This window comes from Lagopus muta, chromosome 2 (genome assembly GCF_023343835.1).
Source record: "Lagopus muta isolate bLagMut1 chromosome 2, bLagMut1 primary, whole genome shotgun sequence".
Taxonomy (NCBI): Eukaryota; Metazoa; Chordata; class Aves; order Galliformes; family Phasianidae; genus Lagopus; species Lagopus muta.
This window is the reverse complement of record NC_064434.1, coordinates 106,347,371-106,368,227: the sequence shown is the minus strand read 5'-3', so window position 1 is coordinate 106,368,227 and position 20,857 is coordinate 106,347,371. Positions and strand designations below refer to the sequence as shown.

General features: G+C 47.5%; 2 protein-coding genes across 2 annotated transcripts in view; one reads left to right on the top strand and one right to left on the bottom strand.

Moving 5' to 3' along the window:
• ZC3H6 (zinc finger CCCH-type containing 6) overlaps positions 1-10,299 on the top strand; it is a 28,867-nt gene extending 18,568 nt beyond the window's left edge. The window contains exons 6-12 of the mRNA XM_048934825.1: positions 2,052-2,168; positions 3,625-3,738; positions 4,227-4,334; positions 4,928-5,181; positions 5,628-6,142; positions 6,405-6,644; positions 7,948-10,299. Of these exons, the coding sequence (XP_048790782.1) occupies positions 2,052-2,168; positions 3,625-3,738; positions 4,227-4,334; positions 4,928-5,181; positions 5,628-6,142; positions 6,405-6,644; positions 7,948-9,446 (2,847 nt within the window). The 3' untranslated portion in view covers positions 9,447-10,299. The remainder of the gene's footprint in view (positions 1-2,051; positions 2,169-3,624; positions 3,739-4,226; positions 4,335-4,927; positions 5,182-5,627; positions 6,143-6,404; positions 6,645-7,947) is intronic.
• Positions 10,300-10,891: 592 nt separating this feature from the next.
• On the bottom strand, positions 10,892-20,792 carry LOC125688623 (uncharacterized). Its single transcript, XM_048934824.1, has 6 exons — positions 19,193-20,792; positions 15,446-18,697; positions 14,668-14,838; positions 14,196-14,368; positions 13,802-13,919; positions 10,892-12,835 (listed from the first exon to the last, which is right to left on the bottom strand). The coding sequence occupies exons 2-6, from the start codon at positions 18,365-18,367 to the stop codon at positions 12,575-12,577; spliced, it is 3,645 nt and encodes a 1,214-aa protein (XP_048790781.1). The 5' UTR covers positions 18,368-18,697; positions 19,193-20,792; the 3' UTR covers positions 10,892-12,574.
• Between the last annotated feature and the right edge of the window lie 65 nt (positions 20,793-20,857).

Sequence of the window (20,857 nt, the reverse complement as noted above, 5' to 3'; positions counted from 1 at the left end):
TGCAGTTGTTTCAAATGCCTGGGTGTCTTGCTTTAACAGAAGTGTATTTATGGCTGTGTGGTTTTTTGCTTGTTCTCTTCTCTAGGAAAGTTAAATCCCTTTACTTGAATTTTCCTGCACTAGATGTAAAAAGTACAGCTGATAACTTCAGCTGATAGATCATTTTCTTGGCAATAATAATAAAAAAATAGAATATCTTTGGTTATGAATGGCATATTGACTTAAATATTAACTTTCTGAAAGGTGGCATTTTGCTACTATTGATTCATCTCAGCTTTTTCAGTAAAAAAAAGAAAAAAGGGCTACCTTCACAGCTTTTGCCAGTTTTTATTCTGATTCGTGAAGGATTCTTCTTCCTTTCATAGCTAATAGTGGAAAAGGAGAGATCCATACCTTGGCTTTCATTTAGCTGAGACTCCTCTGATGGAGAACCGCAGTTGTCACAGTGCTCAGTTGGAGTATTTCAATCTTCCTTGAGCCACTGTTTCAAGTTTTTTGAGGTGTTTGGTGGTCACTGGTTTTCAGTGCCTCCAGAAAGACTTGGGAAATTGTTTTCATCTGATATCGGAGTTCATCTTGAAGGGGAGCAGGTATTAGATTCAAAACTTTGAGTGAAACAAACAGCTGAGATTTCTCCGAGTTTAATGCATTCAGAATAGAGAACAGATCTTAGCTGATCCAACTTGATGATGTCTGCTTCTGAATGTCACTGAATCCATTAAGCAGTGTCAGTGTTTTGTGATGTTGTGTAATTTGCCCAGTGAACTGATGTTCACGTTTCCAGTCCAATTGCAGTGGAGAAGCATAGCTATTCCATGTCAGAAGTTCCTACTCAGCAGTCAGATCCCTGCTCAATTTTGTAGAAGTCTGCCATTGGAAAAGCCTGATTCCCCTCCAGATCAATAGATGACTATCCTGTGTTGCAAAAAAGGCATCAGAATCATGTGAGAAGGGAGTAGAGGGGAAGGATTGGCTAAACATAGCCTTATGGCTACGGAGGTAGACCAGAGGTCTGATTGTTCAGCTCCTGAGTGGTACAGGCAATACTTCATATTCAGTTAAAGAGTTGTTGAACTACTAAAAACAGTAAATTGACTCATTTGGACGTAACACCATGCGTGGTGGTAACATGGTTAATAAGGATTTGATAGCAATGGACTTGTGAAGGAGCTGTGAAGGTAAGCAGGTTGACAATTCAGAATGTCCTCAGCATCAAGAGGAATGCTAGCAGGTCATGCAACACCTGAGCTGCTATTCAATCCTCTTTGCTTGCTCTCTTCCCAGAAGTGCTGGTGGGTTGTCAGTAGCACTTACATGCCCAAAGTCTTCCCACTCGTCACATGGGGGAGCAACTCTGTTGCAAAGCATCATGCAGTTTGGATCCAGAAGGGCAGAGGAAGGTGAAAACCGAGTGGTGGTTTGGGCCTGGGCACACAGTGCTGGAGCAGGGCGTCTAGAACAGTGTCATCTTTCTGATACCTGTCTGTAGGATAGAAATGCCAGCTGTTAATCAATGTGCTTACCAAATGGACTGATGAAGATTGAAGGCTGACTTATGGTGTGCCAACGGGCAGCAAACACTGCATGATTTGAGAGGAAAATGGGAATTATTGCATTTGGGCCGTTGTGCAACTGAGGGTTACTTATTTGACATGGTGATAGGACACAGAGGTGCTTCCCAAAGCCTTGTGCAGAGGTGCCCTGAGGCAGGGGACACTTGACTTAGTTGGTAGCCATGAGTCAGCCCTGCTCTTTAGCTTTTCCAGATGAAGCGTGAGATGTTGTGTCCATTCACTGAACTCACATCTGTTGTGTTGTAAGAAATTTCTGATCTGATTATATTTGCAAAAGAGTGTAAAACTCAGTTTTAAAGCACTAAGAAAAGGTATGTGTGTTTACCTTTACTTTGAGCTGTGGGTGTAGTATTAAGAACTTAATCCTGGTGTAGCCAGTCACACTGTGGGCTAGCTGCTGCTCCAAATATGCTCTTAACATTTCTTTCAGTTTCACTAGATAAGTAAACATCAGCAGAATGTTCATTTTTCTTACAGGATGGCAAACCAGTGAAGAAATGGGTTAATATGAGTCAGGAATTCATCAATCAGCACACAGTGGAACACAAAGGCAAACAAATTTGTAAATATTTCCTTGAAGGGAGATGTATTAAGGTAAATGTGCACTGTGTCTTGTCAGCCTGCTTCTGTGGTGTGAGGGAGGGGAGAAGATGCACTGTGCTTTTTTTACTTCAGCTGATGCAAGGAAAACTCGTAGGTTGAAGCTGTGTTTTGACTGCCTCTGTTTTACATCTTTATAGATAAATGCTAACAGAAGTGCTTGTGGCAAAATATCCCCTCTGTTACACCTTAGGGTTATGACTATCCTAACAAGTGATTGTGTCTGCTTGCTAATATATGCAGCAAAAATGTCTTTGATAGCATTATAAACTTACACTGGCAGTGTCTCTTCTGTAAATATGTAACAAGTTTTGCAAGTATGGAATCTGCAGATAGTCAATGATTTCTGAATGTAGTAGATTATTTCTGTGTTTTGTGCTACCAGTAATTTTGAATCAGTGAAGAAATTGCTTAATTATGCTGAATTATTTCTCTCTGTAAAAAGTGAGGTTGTAGTAATAGTTCCCTTACCAAAGAATTGAAGTCATCTTCCTTCAGCCAGCAAGTGGAAGGCAACAGAAAGAAGAGAATCCTATTCAGAGCAGTCAGCTGTCAAGCAAAATCCCTAGCAAGGCAGCCTGTTATTGCATTAGAACTTTGCTATTGCTTCATTTTGAAGCTTACGCTGCTGTGAAGTTGAATCCTGTGCTGTCAGAATAGTTCAGTCAGTTACAAATCCCACTCCGTGCTTCTCAAATAAGTGAGTGCACCATTTCATCTAGCTTTTCCTTGTATGTCCTGATAGAACGTGTTCTGTTGCTTTTCTGTATTGTGAAATTAAGGGTGAAAATCAGTGTGCTTTTCTCCCAATTGAGGGGGCAAATGAAACGAAGGCGTTTTGCTGGCGTTCTGTATTTGAGGATGTTGTGCTCAGTGAGATGAGTATTTGCTGCCACCTTCAGTTGTAAAACAAGTAGTTGAAATAACTTAATTATTTTCAAGAGAAATACACTACAAAGAATGTACAAAAAAAAACCTCTATAGCAGATTAACCCTAGAGTGCCAGGGTTGGCAGCTTGATGTCCTACGTGCTAAGAGTAAAATGCTTTGCTTATTGGACTTCATGGTTATCTCATGTGCTGTTAAAACAGAATCAGGTTTACTGATGAAGTGCACTGTTGTCTACATGTGAAATACCTTTGATTAGGGATTGGTTTAAATGTCTTTTTAATGCTAATTGCTAGATGGGAACAGAGGAGACAACTGGTACAGTAGGATCAGCTTTTTTTTTTCCTGTCACCACCAAATGTGGTATTTGGAACCCAGATTCAGCAGTTGTCTCTCTGTGTCCCACTTCCCCTGTTCAGATTTTCTTTAGGTGCATACTTACAATATAATCCTGTGTTAGCAATTATGAAAAGCTTAAATTCGGTGAAGGAGGATGCTTGAGATGTGAAATTGAACTGCTCAGCATTTCGGACTGATAACGTGTTTCTCTTCTTATTTATAGGGAGAGCAGTGTAAATTTGATCATGATGCAGAGATAGAGAAGAAGAAGGAAATCTGCAAGTTTTACATACAGGGTTATTGCACCAAAGGAGAGAACTGCATTTATTTGCACAATATCCTTTAAAAAAATACTTGAACTCAAGCAGCTGTTTGTATTTACTCCTAATTCACATAAATGATTTTAGAGGGTGGCCGTGTCTCTTCTTAAAAGTCTATACCAACTTCTGTGTAGATGTACTAGAGGAAAATAATTTCTTTGCTCAAATGGGAGGAGAAAATATGATGTGTTTATCCCTGTATTTTATATACTCTTATAGCTGTGTATTTTTTAATCTCTGCTGTGTTCTAGCTTTGTTTATTCTTTTTTATCATAGTCAAGTCAAAAACAATGTTAAGGTGACAGTGGGATAATTATTAGTAGAATGACAAATGAATCTAAAAGGTAAGTTGGTTGTTAGCTTTCAAAATTATTAAGATACTGTTTTGGAAAGATTAAGTGTTCCTGTAGAACTGAAGAACAACTGACAGCTGAGTTTCATACACGTGTCACAGTGCAAACTCATCATTAGCCTTTGTTAGGAGTCCTTAACATATTGCTTACATGAATTCCCTTGCAAGTTTTACCACACAGGAGCAAAATGTTATCAAGGAGATAAGTGCAAATTTTCTCATGCACCCCTGACTGCAGAAACAAAAGAGCTGCTGGATAAGGTGAGCAGTTTGCAGTCTGTAAGCACGAGCTTTGTTCCCAAAAAGAATGGGGGATAGTCCTGGAAATTTCCAGGGGGTTCTGGGGAAATGCGATGCGATACAAAAGCAGTGTTAAAACTTCCCTGTTGCTGTTTAGCACTGCAAGTCTGTGGCTCGGTCCCATGCAACAGGTTCCCTCTTGCCACCAGTTATTTTTCTGCTGTGTTAGACTGGTTTAATTTCACAGCTTTTGTTTGTAATCATAAATTCTTTCTGACTCCCTTTCTGCATTGTGTAACAAGGAGTGTGACTTTTATGTTGCCTCCTTCACCGACCCAGAGGCTAGATCTCATCTGGGTGGAGAAAGGAATGAGATGCCTCCCTTGCATGATTCGTGGAATACTGACCTTTGTGCTAAGTAGTTACTGAAACAGTTACCATATCGTGGGTCTTATCAGAGAAATGATGCAAATGTAACCCTAAAAAGTATGATGAATTCTAAAATAAGTCATTTATGTCACTTAAAGTGACTCTGTGACAGAAATGGACTTCTGTACAGTTGTCCACTGGTGACTATAAACTCACAAGCTGTTTGCTGTGTTACTTTGTTGTAGGTTTTGAATAATGAGGAGGAACCACAAAATGAAGATGAGAAGGAACTGGAGGAGCTCAGAAAGCGTGGCATAGTTCCTCTCCCTAAGCCACCACCGGGTGTCGGACTGCTGCCCACCCCAGCTGAGCAATATCCATTTTCTGAGTCCGATATAGAGAATTATCAAGATCCCTCAGGAGATTATAAGAAAATACCATCTCTCTTTGAAATTGTTGTGAAGCCCACTGTGGATTTAGCACACAAAATTGGAAAAAAGTAGGTTTTTGCATCTTCTGTAGAATTCTCCTTAGGATGTGGCTACATAAATGCATAAAGCACTCTTTATTTCCATCAGAAGTGTATACTCCTAAGTACATTGCTAAGTTAATTATTTGTTAAACGCGGGCTATCAGTTATTTACTTAATGCTCTCCTTGAAAGGATTACTTGCTGAGCCTTGACCTGTCAGAAAGCTACTCCTTTGGCTCTCGTTCTGACTCTGTGCCTGCCTTGTCTGTCCCAGTTTGCAAGCTGAGCAAAGTTCAGTCTCCCAGTTCTGTCTCCTCCTACAAGCTTTACATGTTCAGCTCTTGACCAAAGACTTACTGAGACCCAGTGAGTGTGCACAGACATCTGTAAGAGTGAAGAGAGAGGAAATAGCTAGCAGGCTGTTGGTTGTGATAGGTGCAGAATTTGATTCATTAAGTTTTTTTCTGCTTACAGGCCACCAACCTTCTACAACAGCTCATCACCACCTAGACCACCATTTCAGGGAAATGACCCGCATTCTCAGCATATGTATAACCCAGGCTCGAGCCCAGGGCCTGGACCTGGCATGCCACAAGGACATAACGGACCACCAATGCACCCAGGTTCTCCTGGACATCACCCGTGTGCAGGGCCTCAAGGAATGCCGCAGAGTCCTCCTATGCAGGGCGTCCCACCAGGCTTTCTGGGACCGCAGAACCAGAGCGGCATGCCTATGCAAGGACAGCAAGGCGGTCCTCCTCTGACACCACCAGGCCTTGGTGGCTCTTACAATGCCCCTGGAGTTCAAGGACATATGGTGAACATGCCAAGAGATAATCATTGTCCTCCGGGGCCGCAGTACCAGCAGATGCCTGGTGAACGACAGCCGAATATGAATTATGAGCCTATTCAGAACCCGGCTGATTTCTATGACAATTACTATTCTCATCAAGCTGTGCATAACTTCCAGCCAGCAAATAACTCTGGTGGTAAGGACCTTTAAGAATTGTTGTTCCTTGATGTGGTGGTTTGTAGCACTACAGCGTTGAATCATTGTGGCTTCAGTGCTGAGCAGGGGGAAGAATTGTAGAGCCACACCTCCTTTAAAATCTTCACCATATATTTATTTTCAGCTGACGCCTTCCAGTCGTGCAATACATCCCATTAATTTTGCTTTATGGTGTTTTAACTGCTTTGCTGTGGAAGCCTGCTCAGAGTAGCTGCTGACTGCTTTGTTTTTTTGTACTGCAGATGGAACATGGCATGGAGAATTTACAGATCACCAGGCTCACCTCATGGCTCAAGAGTCTCATCAAGGTGGAAGCGAGTCAGACTGTATGGGTGGTCATATGGGCCATAAACCAGCCATTAATGTACCAGATTTCCTTCCAGCAATGCAGAAAGCCCTGTATGTAAGGCTTAGTCAGAAGCATCAGAGAGATGGAGACTCTGTCAGCAGCCAGGGTCAGAGGGCAATGAGCAAAGAAGAAGGTAGAGTTCATTTTGTTCCTGTTCAAAATTTATTTACTGACCGTGTGTTACTGTGGAACAAATCTGTTGGTTTGAATTTTCATCACGTTACCATTTGTTGTTATTGTGAGTGGACAAGTCAGTATTTTCAGGTCAATTTGCTTTTCTTTCCAGCTCATTCTAGACTGGATTCTGAACTGAATGCTTCTCAGTAACTAGTCCTTCCATTTAGGGGTCTTTCAGAAAGCAGTGTAACAGGGGAATGGTCCTCCTAGCTGCCTCCTTGGGGTTGTGTTGTGTAGTGGGTATTTGTGTGATGCAGCTAGCACTGATCAAGCTCTGCATTGGCTGTGTGTTAGGTATTGCATTACTGTGCACTAGGAGTTGCTGATGTTGGTGGATCTCATCTTCATTTCTCGTTTTACTGAGCCAGAATAAACCACTCATCTCCTTCTGTGAGCATGCAAGTTTAGATTACAGATCAGAGCAGGCAGCTGTGTTGTTTAGCTATATTACTCTCCAGTAAATTGGAGAAGATGACGGTTGAGAATTTATTTAACCTTTAAATATTCATATTTCCCCCCATTCTGAATCTTGACCTCTCCCCTAAATGTTCTAATTTGGATAGTAACGAAGCAGCAAATTCCACATTTGTAATGCATCTGTTTTTAAGATGACTGGAAGGCACTAGTCTACTGTTTGTTTTTTTTCCACCCCTCCCACAGTGAAGGTCATTTTCATCTAGACTCTTACTGTTAGAAACAATTGTTTGGAGGCAGGTTATTGTCCTAGTTTCAGCTGGGATGGAATGATTTACTTCAGAGTGTCTGGTACGATGCTGTGTTTTGATTGTAGGAGAAAAACAGTGTTGATAACACACTGATGTTTGTAGCTGCTGCTAAGCAGTGTTGCACAAAGCCAAGGCCATTTGCAGCAAAGAGCCCGAGGAGCTGGGAGGGGACAAAAACAGGACAGCTGACTTGAACTGGCCAAAGGGATGCTCCGAACTGTATGGCGTCATGCAGAAGGAGTTTTGAAGGGAGAAGCAATAAGTGAAGGGCTGTGTGGTGCATAGCCACCTGCTGTTGTGAGAAGTGTGGAGAGAATGCAGCAGAGTTTGGGAGTATCTGAGCTAACTTGATTTTTTTGTTACTTCAGTTCTTCATTTAAATCATTTTTGTCATGCTGTTTTAATGCAGTGAATGAGGGCTTGGTACTGATATTATTACTCCGTTCCTTTTCACTGAGAAGTTATCCCTTCATGTGAGTAAGCATGTTGTTGTATTCCCTCGTGACCATTTGTTTCTGTTATCTTTGTTCTCAGATGACAATGTCAACTGGTATTCCAGCAGTGAAGAGGAAGAGGGGAACAGTGTTAAATCAATACTGAAAACGCTGAAGAAACAGAGTGAGAACTTTAGGAATCAGCAACAGCATTCCGCAGAGCAGCACATGCTTGGTATTCCTACTGATCCCAGGCTGGCAAAAGATAAAGGTGCAGGGCCTCAGGCTGCTGACCCAAGGCTTAGGGCCTCGCCAAGATCAAACCCCAGAAAGCCATCGGAATCCGCAGCCTTGGACCCCAGGCTGAGAGATCCCAGGATGCACAAAGTCAGCGATGGAGGTCACGCCAGCTCGTCTCTTGTGGGGGCCAAGTTAGATTTACACCACCCTCACACGGGCGTGAAAGTCAAGCAGAAAGGGATGGATGATGATGAAGAGGATTCAGAAAGAGAACTGAGGGAACGAGCTTTTCTGATTCCCTTGGAGCCTTTGCCCGGTGTAACATTAAGGGATCCCCGATCTCAGCTTAGGCAGTTCAGCCACATTAAAATGGATGTTACCCTGATGAAACCAAACTTCGCTAAGCATATTGTGTGGGCGCCCGAAGACTTGCTGCCAATACCTTTGCCTAAGCCCGACCCTGTCTCTTCAATTAATTTACCTCTTCCTCCGCTCATAGCTGACCAGAGGCTCAATAAACTGAGGAACCTGAAAAACGATCCCCACCCAAACGCCATGCCAGCTGACCCGAGACTAGCCGCGAAAGCGAAAAATAACTTAGTGGGCAGGAGCGGCTACTTGGATCAGTCAGTGGATTCTCACGCCAGTAGCTCCAGCAAGCTGGGAGATCCTCGATTACAAAAGAACGTCGACCCCCGGCTCCACAGACTGTCTAACGCAGATACGTATCATGGAGTCACAAAGGAGTCGCACCCTTCAAAGTTTGACCCCCGCCTCGCCAGATCCGCTGCCGCATCCTCACAGCCCTCGGAAGCCGCCGCTGCTAAAGCTGAGCCGGACGCCCTGCCTCCCTACGCGCCCAAGCTGGCGGCGAGCGGCGTCAGGCTGGGGACTTCGGGCTCCTTGCTGAGCGGCATCAGTTTGTATGATCCCCGGGATCACAGCGCGTCGTCGGACACGGCTCCGGCCGGCGCCGGGGAGAATGGAGAGAACCAGAAGAAAAGCATTCTGAAGAATTCTGCTAAAAGCGAGCCCGGCCTGTCGGAAGACGTGTCGCTGCCCAAGCCTGCCTCCAGCGTCGAAAAGACCCCCGAAGCGTCGGCGGAAGCCGCTTCGGATAAAGCAAACAGCAACAGCAAATCTCAGGCTAAACACTCCAGCGCTGCGCCCGCGGTGCACAATCTTCCTATCCAGGCTCTGTCGGGGCTGATCAGACCGCAGTACAGCGATCCGAGGCAGGTGAGGCAGCCTGGACAGGTGGCTCAGGCGCAGGATAACGATCCCAACGGGGAGTCGGATGATAAGTCCTTAAAAGATGTTTTCAAGACTTTCGACCCGACCGCTTCGCCGTTTTGTTAGCGATTGATTTTAAGTCTTTTTACTGTTGTGAATATTGCAGTTTTCTGCTGTTTTGTAACTGGTTTACCTCTTTGCTTTATTTATTTTTAAATTATAATTATCAACACTTTTCAGCTGCTAATCTCAGAACCACATGCAGTTATACAGTACGCTATAGTGTTTGCAAAGCTGTGGTATTTTCTATATAATACTTTTCCAATTTCAGGGAGACTAATAATTGACATGTAGGAAACAAACAAACAAACAACATGTATCGTGTTAGAGCTGATAAAAGCACTTTCATTGTAAATAAGTCATTAAGAAAGTCTGAAGACCTGTATATGTGTGAGCTGTCTCTTTCATAAACAACATTTAGATATGATTGCCACATTTGTATGATTGTATAGATACAAGCAATATTATGTACATTACTGTGAGAGACACTGTTTGACAAGGATTGTCCGACGCATCAAGCCAAACCGACTAACCTGAGTACACAGGAATGATCTGAAAGGAAAATGCTGATCCTCCTTTTCCGACCAGTCAACGTCAGACATTGGTTTTTATTCACGCAGTCCATATTCTTAGTGTAAAAGAGACCTATATCACATATTGAGGAGTAAAAATGTCATATCTTTTAAAAGTATTTTATTCTATGCTGTATATAGAAGAAATTGTGAAGTACATAACTAGAAGAAAGTTACTGTTAAAAGTGGAGAATACCTAAGTTGTCTAATACGAAAAAAAAAAAAGGTTTTTATTTAATTTTTTCACACATACACAATTCTGATTAGTGCTCTAAGTTACATTGTGGTGTTCATGTATTTCAATGTATTTTTGTATTCAGCCGCTTAATTTGTATTGCTTTTTTTGTATCGATGTAACTGCAGTACTTGTATTCATTGTGTCTTTACAACATTTTTAACAAAAAAATTAAAAAGGGTACAGTTAAAGTCTGGTAATGACTGTGGTGTTGACGTGCTGCCAGCTAGCTCAGGCTTGGAGGAACAGCAGAGAGGGTGTGAGAAGGACACGAGGGACGAAGCCTGGCTTTGCACCACTCGCCAGTCGGACGGTGGTGGGTTTTTAAGCTGACCTCGTGTTGAATCCAGATGGAGTTTGCTGGCTGAGTGGTCCCGAGATCAGACTTGTGCATTGTCCCCTGACTACGATTCTCATCACCGATACGAGAAATGTCGTGCATGTTCTTTCATTTTCAAAGATGTTGCATGCCGAGAGCACAACTGTCCTCAAAGCCTCTCTTGTTTTGCCTTTTGGGTTGCTTTTTATATAGAGGAAATGTAGTTATTCCTAGCTAGCTACATTGAAAATAAAATTTTGCAGTCTGCTCAATTGCTATCTGGTTCCCGCCCACTTGGGATGTCTCTTTGCATTAAGCCTCTTCCTTGGTGGACCTTGTCCTCTTGCTCTCTGCGTGTTGGCTGGGTAGGGCTGGTGAGTGGGATGTGATGGTGCTGCACATTCGGTGTTGTTGAAGGCAGTGGTGGTTTGAGAGCAGTGAAGATACCGTCATCAAATTGAACTCTGACTTGGTTTCAGCGTTTGGGAAAATGAGGGTCGAAGGAAACGTGTTGATAGCGGGGGCAAAATGTTGTGCCTTGCAGTTGAGATAGTTGGAGGATCTCAGGTGGTTTGCTGTCGGTCCGGGTGTGGATCCCTTTGGGAGTTGCAGATGAAAATGGGTTGTGTTTTGGTAAGGGGACCCGGAATGCTGGTTTCAAACCCAGGAGATGGACTGCTGTGTTGGTGCCTTTAATGTCATGTGAGGCTTCTTTGGGGTGAGAAGGAGGACAAGGTAAGGAGAACATGTAATCTGAGGGGGGCTGGCTTCTCCTTGCAACTTACTGTCTCCATGTGAAACCTTTCTCCTTCCATCCATCCACGATTCATCTGGGCCTGGCCAGCAGCTCTGCGAGGGCATCCCCAGCTGCAGTGCAAGTGTCCGTGGGCTGCTTCCTCTCCTCTGCCCGTGCTTGTTTTGTTTGTTGCAGATTTCTTCCTTGAGCTCGAGGCTCTGGTGTGCCTGCTGCTACTGCTCCCTCTTGAAACGTGGAGAGGATTCATTGCTACCGTGCAAGTACTGACCTACCCTGTAAGCCAAGGGAAGGTGTGGGGGGTGTCTGAGCCCAGCAGAGGGGCAGGAAGGTGTTGGGGCCAGGACAGTCCTGCCACACTGAGCTCAGACGTGCTGTGAGAAATGATTGTGTCTTTTGCAGGGAAAGCACTTGCTTCCATCTCTTCCTCCAGCACAGAGCGGCGTTTCCCTCGGACGCTTTCAACTCATTTCTGAGGCTGTGAAGAGCAGCAACAGGAGCAGCCAGTACTGGGGGTCCTGGATGTCCCAGATGCCATTAGAGTTGCAAGGTGGGTGAGCATCAGCACTGAATGTTTTACTGTGATGGTGATGTGACAAAATGCTCCTGTGGCCCTGGACTAGTGAAAAATGATCTCTGCAATTCAGGAAGACGAGCATTCCTAGATCAGCACCTGCTGTTGCTGCCCCATGATAAGAAGACTATTAACGAGGTTTCTAGCTTCCAAATGTAGCCTGCTTAAATATTTTTCTGCTGCAAGGGAAAGAATGTGAATCCTTCACGATAAAAGTGAATTTATTATTGCAAAGTGCAGAACGTTTAACGGCCTCCTTTGCATTTCAGAAGTCAGCGGCCACGTTCCTTAGTCGTCCTCATTCAGTTCTTTGCTCAGGGTTTTGTAGCACTGTGGGTCGTGTTACTGTCGAAGAAAAGGTGATGGTTGCTGAGAATGTCCTGCAGCTCCCCTTGGTGGGCTGGTGTCTGTTAGCATCGTGCAATACTGCTGGATGAAGAGGAGTGTGATAGGGCCCTGAGGAAGACCTCCCAGCTCTGAGGCTTTCTGGTACAGATGAGCAACACTCTGATCCTACCAGCCACGTTTGCTGCTGCTGCTGCTACAAGCGTGTTCCTGCATCCTCCTGCTTGCATCTGGAGAGCACAAAAACTGGCACTTCTTGATGCAGTGAAGGGACCTCACGAAACGGCGTCTTCCATTCATCAGCATTTCAGAAGCCTCGCTGCAGCAGAGCCCCAGCTGTCTCACATCTGCAAGGTTGGGCAGCTCAGCAGCAGCAGAGCAATGCCTTCCTGTTGCTAGAGGTGGCTGCCCATAGTTGGATATAGTCCTTCAATTGATTTGGGACACCTGGGGGTGCTGCCGCTCGGAGGTGACCGTCCTTGCACCATGGCTGTGAGCGTGGGCTCAGCCCTCGCCTGAGTCTTGCGGAGGCCCAATTCATCCCTGTCTGAGTTCAAGCGTTGCTCGGCTCTGTGCCACAACAGGTTTGTCCTCCACTCGGTGCAAAAAGCAGCTGCTGCTGCTTCTTCAGAGTCAGGAGCAGGCTGTCGCAAGCCCTGTTGGAAGGAGACAAATATTTATGTGCTCGAATACATTAGGACAGACTCTATATGTCAGAACGTCATGACGTCTGTACGAGTGATGTGATGTTTCTGTTAGTTAATGCTTACAAAATTCTTCAAATGCTGAAAAACCTGCTTACAGAGAGAGAAAAATAAGGCTGCCTCATCAGCTTATTGGTAAGTGGGCCCCTACATTTTGAAAGGGGAGCAGCTGGGCCGTAAAGGACTCTGTAATCTGGGCAGTCGAGATAAAAGAATGGCTCGCTGCATCACGCTGCCAGCAGGTAACCCAGACAGTATGCTTTAAGCAGCATAATGACGTACAGGAGGAGCTTTCCTGTGCTTTTTGCTGATTGTCCACCAACCAAGATTCTAATCAGAACTCTGTCAAAAAGACACGGAGCTCAGCAGAGGTTGTAGGGCTGTGTAGGAGATGAAGGCACACAATGAAAAACTGCACCGGCGCAGAGTGCCGTTGTATTTGTGCTTGTTTTTGAAGTGCTTTCGCATCAAGTCTGCTCTCACAAACTATTTACAATTGGATCAGTCAGCCGTTGCTGGCAGCTGCAAAGCAAGCTCTTGGGAGTTGTGATCAAAGCCCACCTAGAGACAACACGAAGGCTAAGACTGACATGGACTATTTCCAAATAAAGGCCTCCAGTGAGGTGCTGCCACTCTCCAAATATGAAATGGGAAACGGACCAGCTAAACATGCCTTAAAAGCTGGTAGCAGTGATAGAGCGGATTCAATGCCTGGAAAAAATGCAGAGGAGGCTCTGGAAACAAAACAGAAAGGCATAAAACAGAAACGTAGCAGTAGGAATCTTGACCCCTGCTATTGCTGACAGAGGTCCTGCAGCAGCCAGCTTCTGCATCTCCACCGCCAGATGAGGCCGGAGGAGCTCCCCATAGCAAAGCTCACCTTACAGAACCTATTCATCGTTATCAGCATTAACTTACTTTGATGCACGCTGCCTCGGTTGCCTTCAGAACATGTAAAACTGCTTGAATTAGGTTCTGCGCGTTGCTCACGAGCAGCTCAGAAGAGGACTTGCTCTCAGCAGTGACTGCTTTTACCCTTAAAGACACGTTGAGATATTTTACTGGAAGAGCATGGAAGCGTGCAGCTCTCTGCCACCAGGTAGTCCAAAGCCAGAGGCAGTGTGCCCTGCACTGCTGTAGGTTTCCAGGGGAAATGAGGCAGGCAAATGGGAGAAAAGTGCTGCTGGCAGCAGCAGAAAGAGAAGAGCCTGCTGAACTGCAACTGAGCTCTAAGCCCAGATCCCACACAGACCTCTGGAGACCGCTGTGCCACTTTGAGCCTCGGGGAGACTCCTTGTTAGCAGCAACTCACCTGGCCACGATGGCGAGCTGGCTGCTGATGGTGTGGGTCTGCTCTGCGGCACACAGCAGCTCTGCACAACATCTCTTGTCCAGGCACATCTTTGCAACGACGCGGCCAAATGTAACAAATGCCTGCCCATCAGAAGCTATTTGCCTAGCACAGGCAACAAGCTGCTCCTTGCTCTAAAACAAAATGCAAATGTGATGGGGAGGAGGAAAATAAACATCTTTCCTGTAAATGGGAGCATCCAGAAAGGCCAGGTGTATTCTGAAATGAGGAATGGGCCAGTCATGAGACTTGCATCTCCTTTCAGGAAAGTAATTCCTGAAATTACTGGGGCAAATGCACCAGTGCCACTTTCAGTAGGATGGGATAACACAGGTTTTTCAGCAGGCACTGGGCATTTGGGTATTTTCTCTAGAAGGCATCTATCTTTATAGCTACAAAAGTGATGGGGTGGAGGGGATGAGAAACTCCATACCGTGATGGGGCCCTTCTTCCTCAGGAACTGAGTCATGTGAAGCATCCTTACTGCCATGTCCTTGGTCATCTGGGACATCCTGCTGGCATCTCCCTGCATTCTCTCACTGTCTTCTCTCTCTTGCTTCCCAGGGCTGCTTCCAAAGAAGGTACTGAGAGGACTGTTCCCTTGCTGTCGAGACAACAACGGAACAGATAAAAGTCTAGAGCATCAGATTGTGTAAGTATTGAGAAGTTCCTGCCTGCGTGTTTCTGAAGCAGTTTTTGGTGAGTAAAGAGGTGGGATGGCTGTCTGTAACCTTGCTGAGCCTACTCTGCCTTCCTGAACAGGTTTATTTCTCTTCTGTCTTCACCCACAATGGCATTCTGAAGTCCAAATGCCCCATGCCATTGTCTGGAGCTATCTCCAAAAGGGAGGTAACTGTAGCGTAAGATGGCAGTGCCCATAGTTGAGAAATGCAATGAAATACTCTTAAACTGCTCTGCAGAGTGATTTGGATCATGTTGCTAAAGCCTTTGCCAGCTCCTGGCACCTGGCAGCAATTGTGGGAGCAGGGTGGCTGCTACTCCTGAGGAAAACTCACTGAGAGGTGAGGAGCTGAGCAGAAAGAGCATTTCAGGGAAAGGAAGGGCAGTACAGTTCCCTGCTCCTTAGGAACAGTGTTTTGGAGATGGATTTATTTGTGCAAAGGTCTCTATCAGGTCAGATACCCAGAGCCCGGTTGCATGGGGCACCCAGCAGCTTGATCTAACAAAGAAATTGGAAAAAGTTACCGTACCATTTCGTGTGCCTCTCTGACAGCTCTGCTTGTTTGCCCACTCCTGCTCAGGCCAGTTTCTGCTGATTTGGTGGGCCTCAGAGCCTCGAGCTCTCGGGCTGGGGAGAGCTGGGCTGTGCTGCTGCACTCTTTTGGAGAGCACTGGTCCCCCACGTTTTGCAGGTGCTGTCTCATGAGTTCCAGGATGTGTCCATTGATGCCACGGACGGCCTGAAGCTGCGTGGTGAGGTAGTGTGCTTTAGCTGACCAGTACCAGACAATGCTGTCTAGGTGGAGGTGCCTTTTGTCCTGGTGGCTTTGGAAGAGCTGGCTGGCACTGTCCACTGCATCAGCTGTGAGGACCAGGAGGTGGTCTGCAACAGAGAGCAGGTCTGCCCGTGACTGCAGTTGAGCGGTTGTCTCCAGGACACGTTGGAGGGTGGCTTTGACCCACTGAATGTTGGCCAATAGCTGACCCGCTTTCTCTTTAAAAGCTTTTTGGCTCACCTCCCTGCACTCTTCGGGGAAGAAAGACAAGGCTGGTCCTACCACATCTCGGATGACTTGTAGGTGTTTGGTGTTGGCCTTCTCCAGGTGGAGCAGTAATGCTTTGGCCCTGAGGGCCAAGTCTCTCTGCAGGAGCTCAAAGCGAATGTACAGGCTGGCAGAAGGCAGAGGAGAGACCAACAGGGTATTGGAGGCATCCAGCAGAGCTTCCGTTAGCACCTTTATCTCTTCCCTGAGGGTGAGGATTTCACTGCGGCCGCAGTCTTCAGGGCAAGTGAAGTAAGAGAGCCGGGCAGCTTCCTGCAGCCTCAGGGAGATCTCAGACACAGCAGCCAAGAGGCTCTGAGAACAAAGCCTGTTGTCCATGGCACTTGTTAGCTCCCTCAGGAACAGGATGTCTCTGCCTATGAGCTGATCCACAGCACCCAGGAGCACATGCATGCTGATAGCCCAGTGGACACAGCGCAGCTCCAGGCTGGCCTCTCCCAACTTGCAGGGGCCCTTGAAGGACATTGCTTTCTCAAGTAACACTTTGGTGTTCATCTGAGCATGTGAAAATTTGGCTTGGACCTGTAGAAAGTTTTCCCAGTCCTCAGGACAAATGGGATTCTGCTTATCACAGGCCATGCTTGCAATGTCCTCTGCTATCTGAACCGCTCCTGCTAAACCCATCATAGTCTCGTCCAAAGCCTGTTTGCTGCTCGTAAAGTCAGCAGCCAAGATAAAACCAAGCACTTGTTGAGACAGACTGTACCAAGAGCCTGCCATGGCTGCCAGGCACTCTTTGGTCTCACAGATGGTTTCTGAGAGGGAAAGTGCAGTTTGGAGAAGTCTGCCTTGATGCTGGAGCTGCCCTGGGGCTGCTTCCCTGGCCAAGCTAATAACACACGGTGTCAGTAAAATAATCTTCTGGTACTGCCCCAGTGTCTCCATGTGGGGAGAGGCAGCAACAGGCAGTGCTTCCTTTGCTGCATTGATACAGCAGTTAGAGACTTGGAGCAAGGCGGAGCAGGCAGCGTTCACAGCTGCTGTATCATGGGCTCTGGTAGCTGCAAGGAGTGCTGTAACAACAGGGTGCATTTCTCCTTTCCTTGGAACAACATCTGGGTGTGAGTTACCTGCTTGTGGAGATGGATGACTGAAGACATCTCCTTGCAATTTAGCTTGTCCGATAATGTTTCTTAACCCAGCACAGGATGAGCTGAGTTCAAGCTCCTTCGCAACGTCAGCTCTCCGTATTTGTTCCCGGAGAGGGCTGAGGATATCTGGGTGGTTGGACCCATCCAGCCCATCCTGAATGCAGTGAGCAGTATCCATCAGGCAGCTCGCCGTCCTTGAAAAGGCATCCCTAGTTTGGAGACAGGAGCATCTCTCTGTGCAAAGGGCCGTGGCTGCTTTCAGCTCAAGAATGGACGTGGCCAGCTGCTCAATCCAAACCAGCAAGCCGTTCCTGAAAATGGGGTCTGTTGCTCTATCCACATACCTGGCAGCAGCTCCAGCAACCCACCGAGCCCAACTGGTGAGGCTGGTAGCATGGCTAGAGAGCCTTTCGGGGTCCTGACTTTGCAGGGCCTTGTCACACCATTCCTTGTGCTCGGCCATTTCCTGGATGGACAGCTTCAGGAATTCATGCATGCTGACTGTCTCTTCAAAACACTGCAAGAGGCTTTCTGTTGTCCCAGCCCACGCATGGTACAAGGATTGCAGGTGCTGAGCAGTGCTCGTGTGGGATGGATTTCTGCTCATTTCTGTGAGTGCTGGAGGGATACTGGCAAGGAGGCTCTTTAAGTACTCTAAACAGTCATGGATTTCTCTAGCAGTTTGGGTTTTGGTGCACCTGGCCAGGACAAAGTCTGTCACTCTGAGCATCTGCTGGGCGTGTGCGAAAAAGGTGGCAGTGAGGGGCTGAAGCTTCTTCAGTAATCCTCCCTGCCCTGCTGGAAAACACCCTGTACCTGCAAGGGTAAGAGCTTCCTCTACTAACTGCCTCAAGGGCTCCTTGGCCTCGGAGAAGGTGTTGAGGATTTGGTGCAGAGTGGCTTTGAGCACAGCCTTGTCAAGGTCCTCCACCTCCTTTCCCATGGTGTGACATTTCTCCTGCAGGCTGCTTTCTCCCCAGCTTGGCCTTGTCCATCCTTCCTGCTGATTTATGTGGCAGCAGATGCTTTTTCTGAGCCGTAGGAGAACATAGCAACGTTTTACCAGATCCTGCTTCAGATCTGCCCTGCACATCTCTGCTAGAAGCATGCAGTAGAAAACTATTGCTTCCACGTGAGTGCTGAACTTGCTGTCAGAGAAGTGCACTGGGTCTGAGTGGTTGAGGAGAGCCAGCAGCCTCTGCACATGATGGGAGAAGGTCCCGTGTCCGTCCTGAAGCTCCTTGCTGCCTGTGCTGTTAACAAGCAAGGAAACAAGCTCTTGGATGGTCCTCTCCATCAGCTGGAAAGCATCGTTTTTGGAGAGGTTGACTTGTTGAGCCCAGGAGCATTTAAGGTGGCTGTGCTTGGATTCGTGGAGCAAAGGAACGCACTTGTGAAGGAGCTGCAAAGTCTGGGCCAAGCTGGTCCGTCGAGGAGAATCTCGGAGTTCCTCGAGGTGCTGTGCTGTCAGGTTGCTCAGCAGAAGCAAAGCCTTGGAAAAGTCCTGGAAAGCAGCCAGCAGCCCTGGCACGTCCCCTGTATCCCGCAGTGTGCCCAGGCACTCCAACAGCCAGCTGGCAGCCTGCGTTATCCTCCTTGCCCCGGCAGCACCTTCGATCTGAAGGATCTAGCACAGCAGAAAGTACAGTCAGTGTGGCTAAGGTTACGCATCACTGTTGCATCCCTCTGGAAACGATACTGTATCTGCTGCTGGAGAGAAAAGAGGTGTGTTCTGCCCAGCAGGCCCGTCCTAGTGAGCACACAGGGAACCCCAGCATTATCAAGGTCAGAAGAGACCAGCAGGATCATCCAGTCCAACCCCAGCACACCGTCCACGTCCCTCAGAGCCACATCCCCACAGCTCTGGGGCACCTCCAGGTGACCCCACTGCTCCCTGGGCAGCTGTGCCACTGCCTCACTACTCTTGGGGAGGAGGAATTGTCCCTAATGCCCATCCTGAACGACAGCCTGGTGCGACTTGAGGCCGTCCCCTCTCATTCTATTGAACAAAATTGCCCCAACTAGTACTCCCCAGCCAGATCCAGCAAAGGGGCCATTTTGTCCCTTCTCCATCTGCATCCTTCCCCACCACTCCTTTCAGCACCATCCCCTCTGGCGTTACCTTGGCAGTCTCAGTTAGGATGCCCTTTGCTGCTGCAGCCAGCACCTCCCTGTGGCTAGGGCTGAACGGCTGTCCCTGCAGCTGGCGGGCTGCCTGCAACACGTGCCTCCCTGCCAGCACAAGGGACTCGGCTGTGAGATGTGTCTCCTCCTGGTACGCCTTGTCGCTGGACTGCTGGGCCAATCTGGAAGAAAAGCCACGGGGCTCAACTCATCCCCATGCCATCTGTACCACCCACCACCCAGCAAAGTTACCTTCTTGCGGCAGAAGCGAGTTCATCAGTGGCCTTGGCTAATTTTTCTGCATTCTCCTCTATGTTGGGTAAGGTCTGACACATTCTGTCTTCCTGTTCCAGGGCAAGCATTAGATGACAGAGCTCTGCGGCCATGGGGCAAAGGATCCTCTGGATAGCTTTGTTTTCTATCTGTATTCCAAGATCATAGAGATAAAAAGGCTCCATTGTGTCCTGCCCGGAAAAAAAAATAAAATAAAACCTGGGATGGTTTGGGATCCTTCGCAGTGTGTGATAGTGATCAGTTTTCAGCAGCAAGCTTGGACTGGAGGAAACTCGAAGGCCATTGGAGCATTGAGTGCAGCACCAACCTGCAGGAGGGAAGGCGTTGTGCTGCTCAGGCCGTGAGTAACCCAGAGCATCCCAGCCCCTCTGTAAGTGGAGCCCGTGTGTGTGTGCATCCCCCTGGCACCCGAGGCGCTGCAGGGCTGACAGCTCAGCTCTTAGCAGCTCCCATTGCAGCTGGTGTTATGTGAGCCCGGGCGGCACAGCGATCGCCTGGCCTGGCCCCTTCCCCTCCCTGGCATTGAATTCTGCACCTGCAGAGAGCTCTGTGCGATCCAAAGCCACGTGGGCAAATTAATTATTGATTGATTAATTAATTCCCGCTGCGGATGCTTTGCAAAAACACAGGTCTGAAGGGCAGGTTTTGGAGCTGCTGGTCAAAAAGGGGTGTGCTTTTAGCTGGGGAGCTGAAAGCGTGATTTTCTGGCCTTGCAGATCCACTGTGAAGTCATCACCTTTAGCAGCATGCAGGCCTGTGCTTTGGGGAGGAGGCCGTGTAATCCGTGTGTCCCCGTGGAGCAGCAGTGACAGTGTGATGTGACACCTGAAGCTGGGCACACCAGGAGCTGCAGTCTGGAGGCACACAGCCTGGTTCCCCTTGGGGCTTTGGAAGCAGCAGCTATGGCTCCTGGGCCTTTTGGCAATGGGTGAGCCCCCCCGGCAGCTCTCACCCCCACTGCATCACCTGGATTGTAAGCCTGTGTTGCTGTGTTTGCTTGTGGCCCAGCGCATCTTGGACAAGCACTGCAGTGATGGTGCTGGCATCCAGCACACCACGAGGATGCTGGTGTGCCAAGCTGCTTTGCCAAGAAGGAGAAATTCATCTCTACTTTGAGGAAGGAGACAGAAAACGGGCAAGCTCACTGCCTCTTCTGGCCTTCCCTGTACTCATTCACTGATGGAAGGCAGTTGCAGGGAGACCCTTCTGCTGGGAGCCGGGGCTTTGGCCCTGCGGGGAAAACCCTACAACCCGCTTCTCCCTCGTCTTTAGGGCGGGCATCGTGGCCCGGCTGCACCCCGCGCGTCCTGCGAGGTGCATCCACCGCGTGCCTTCTGCGCATCACCTGCGGCGCGCCTTGTGCAGCCCG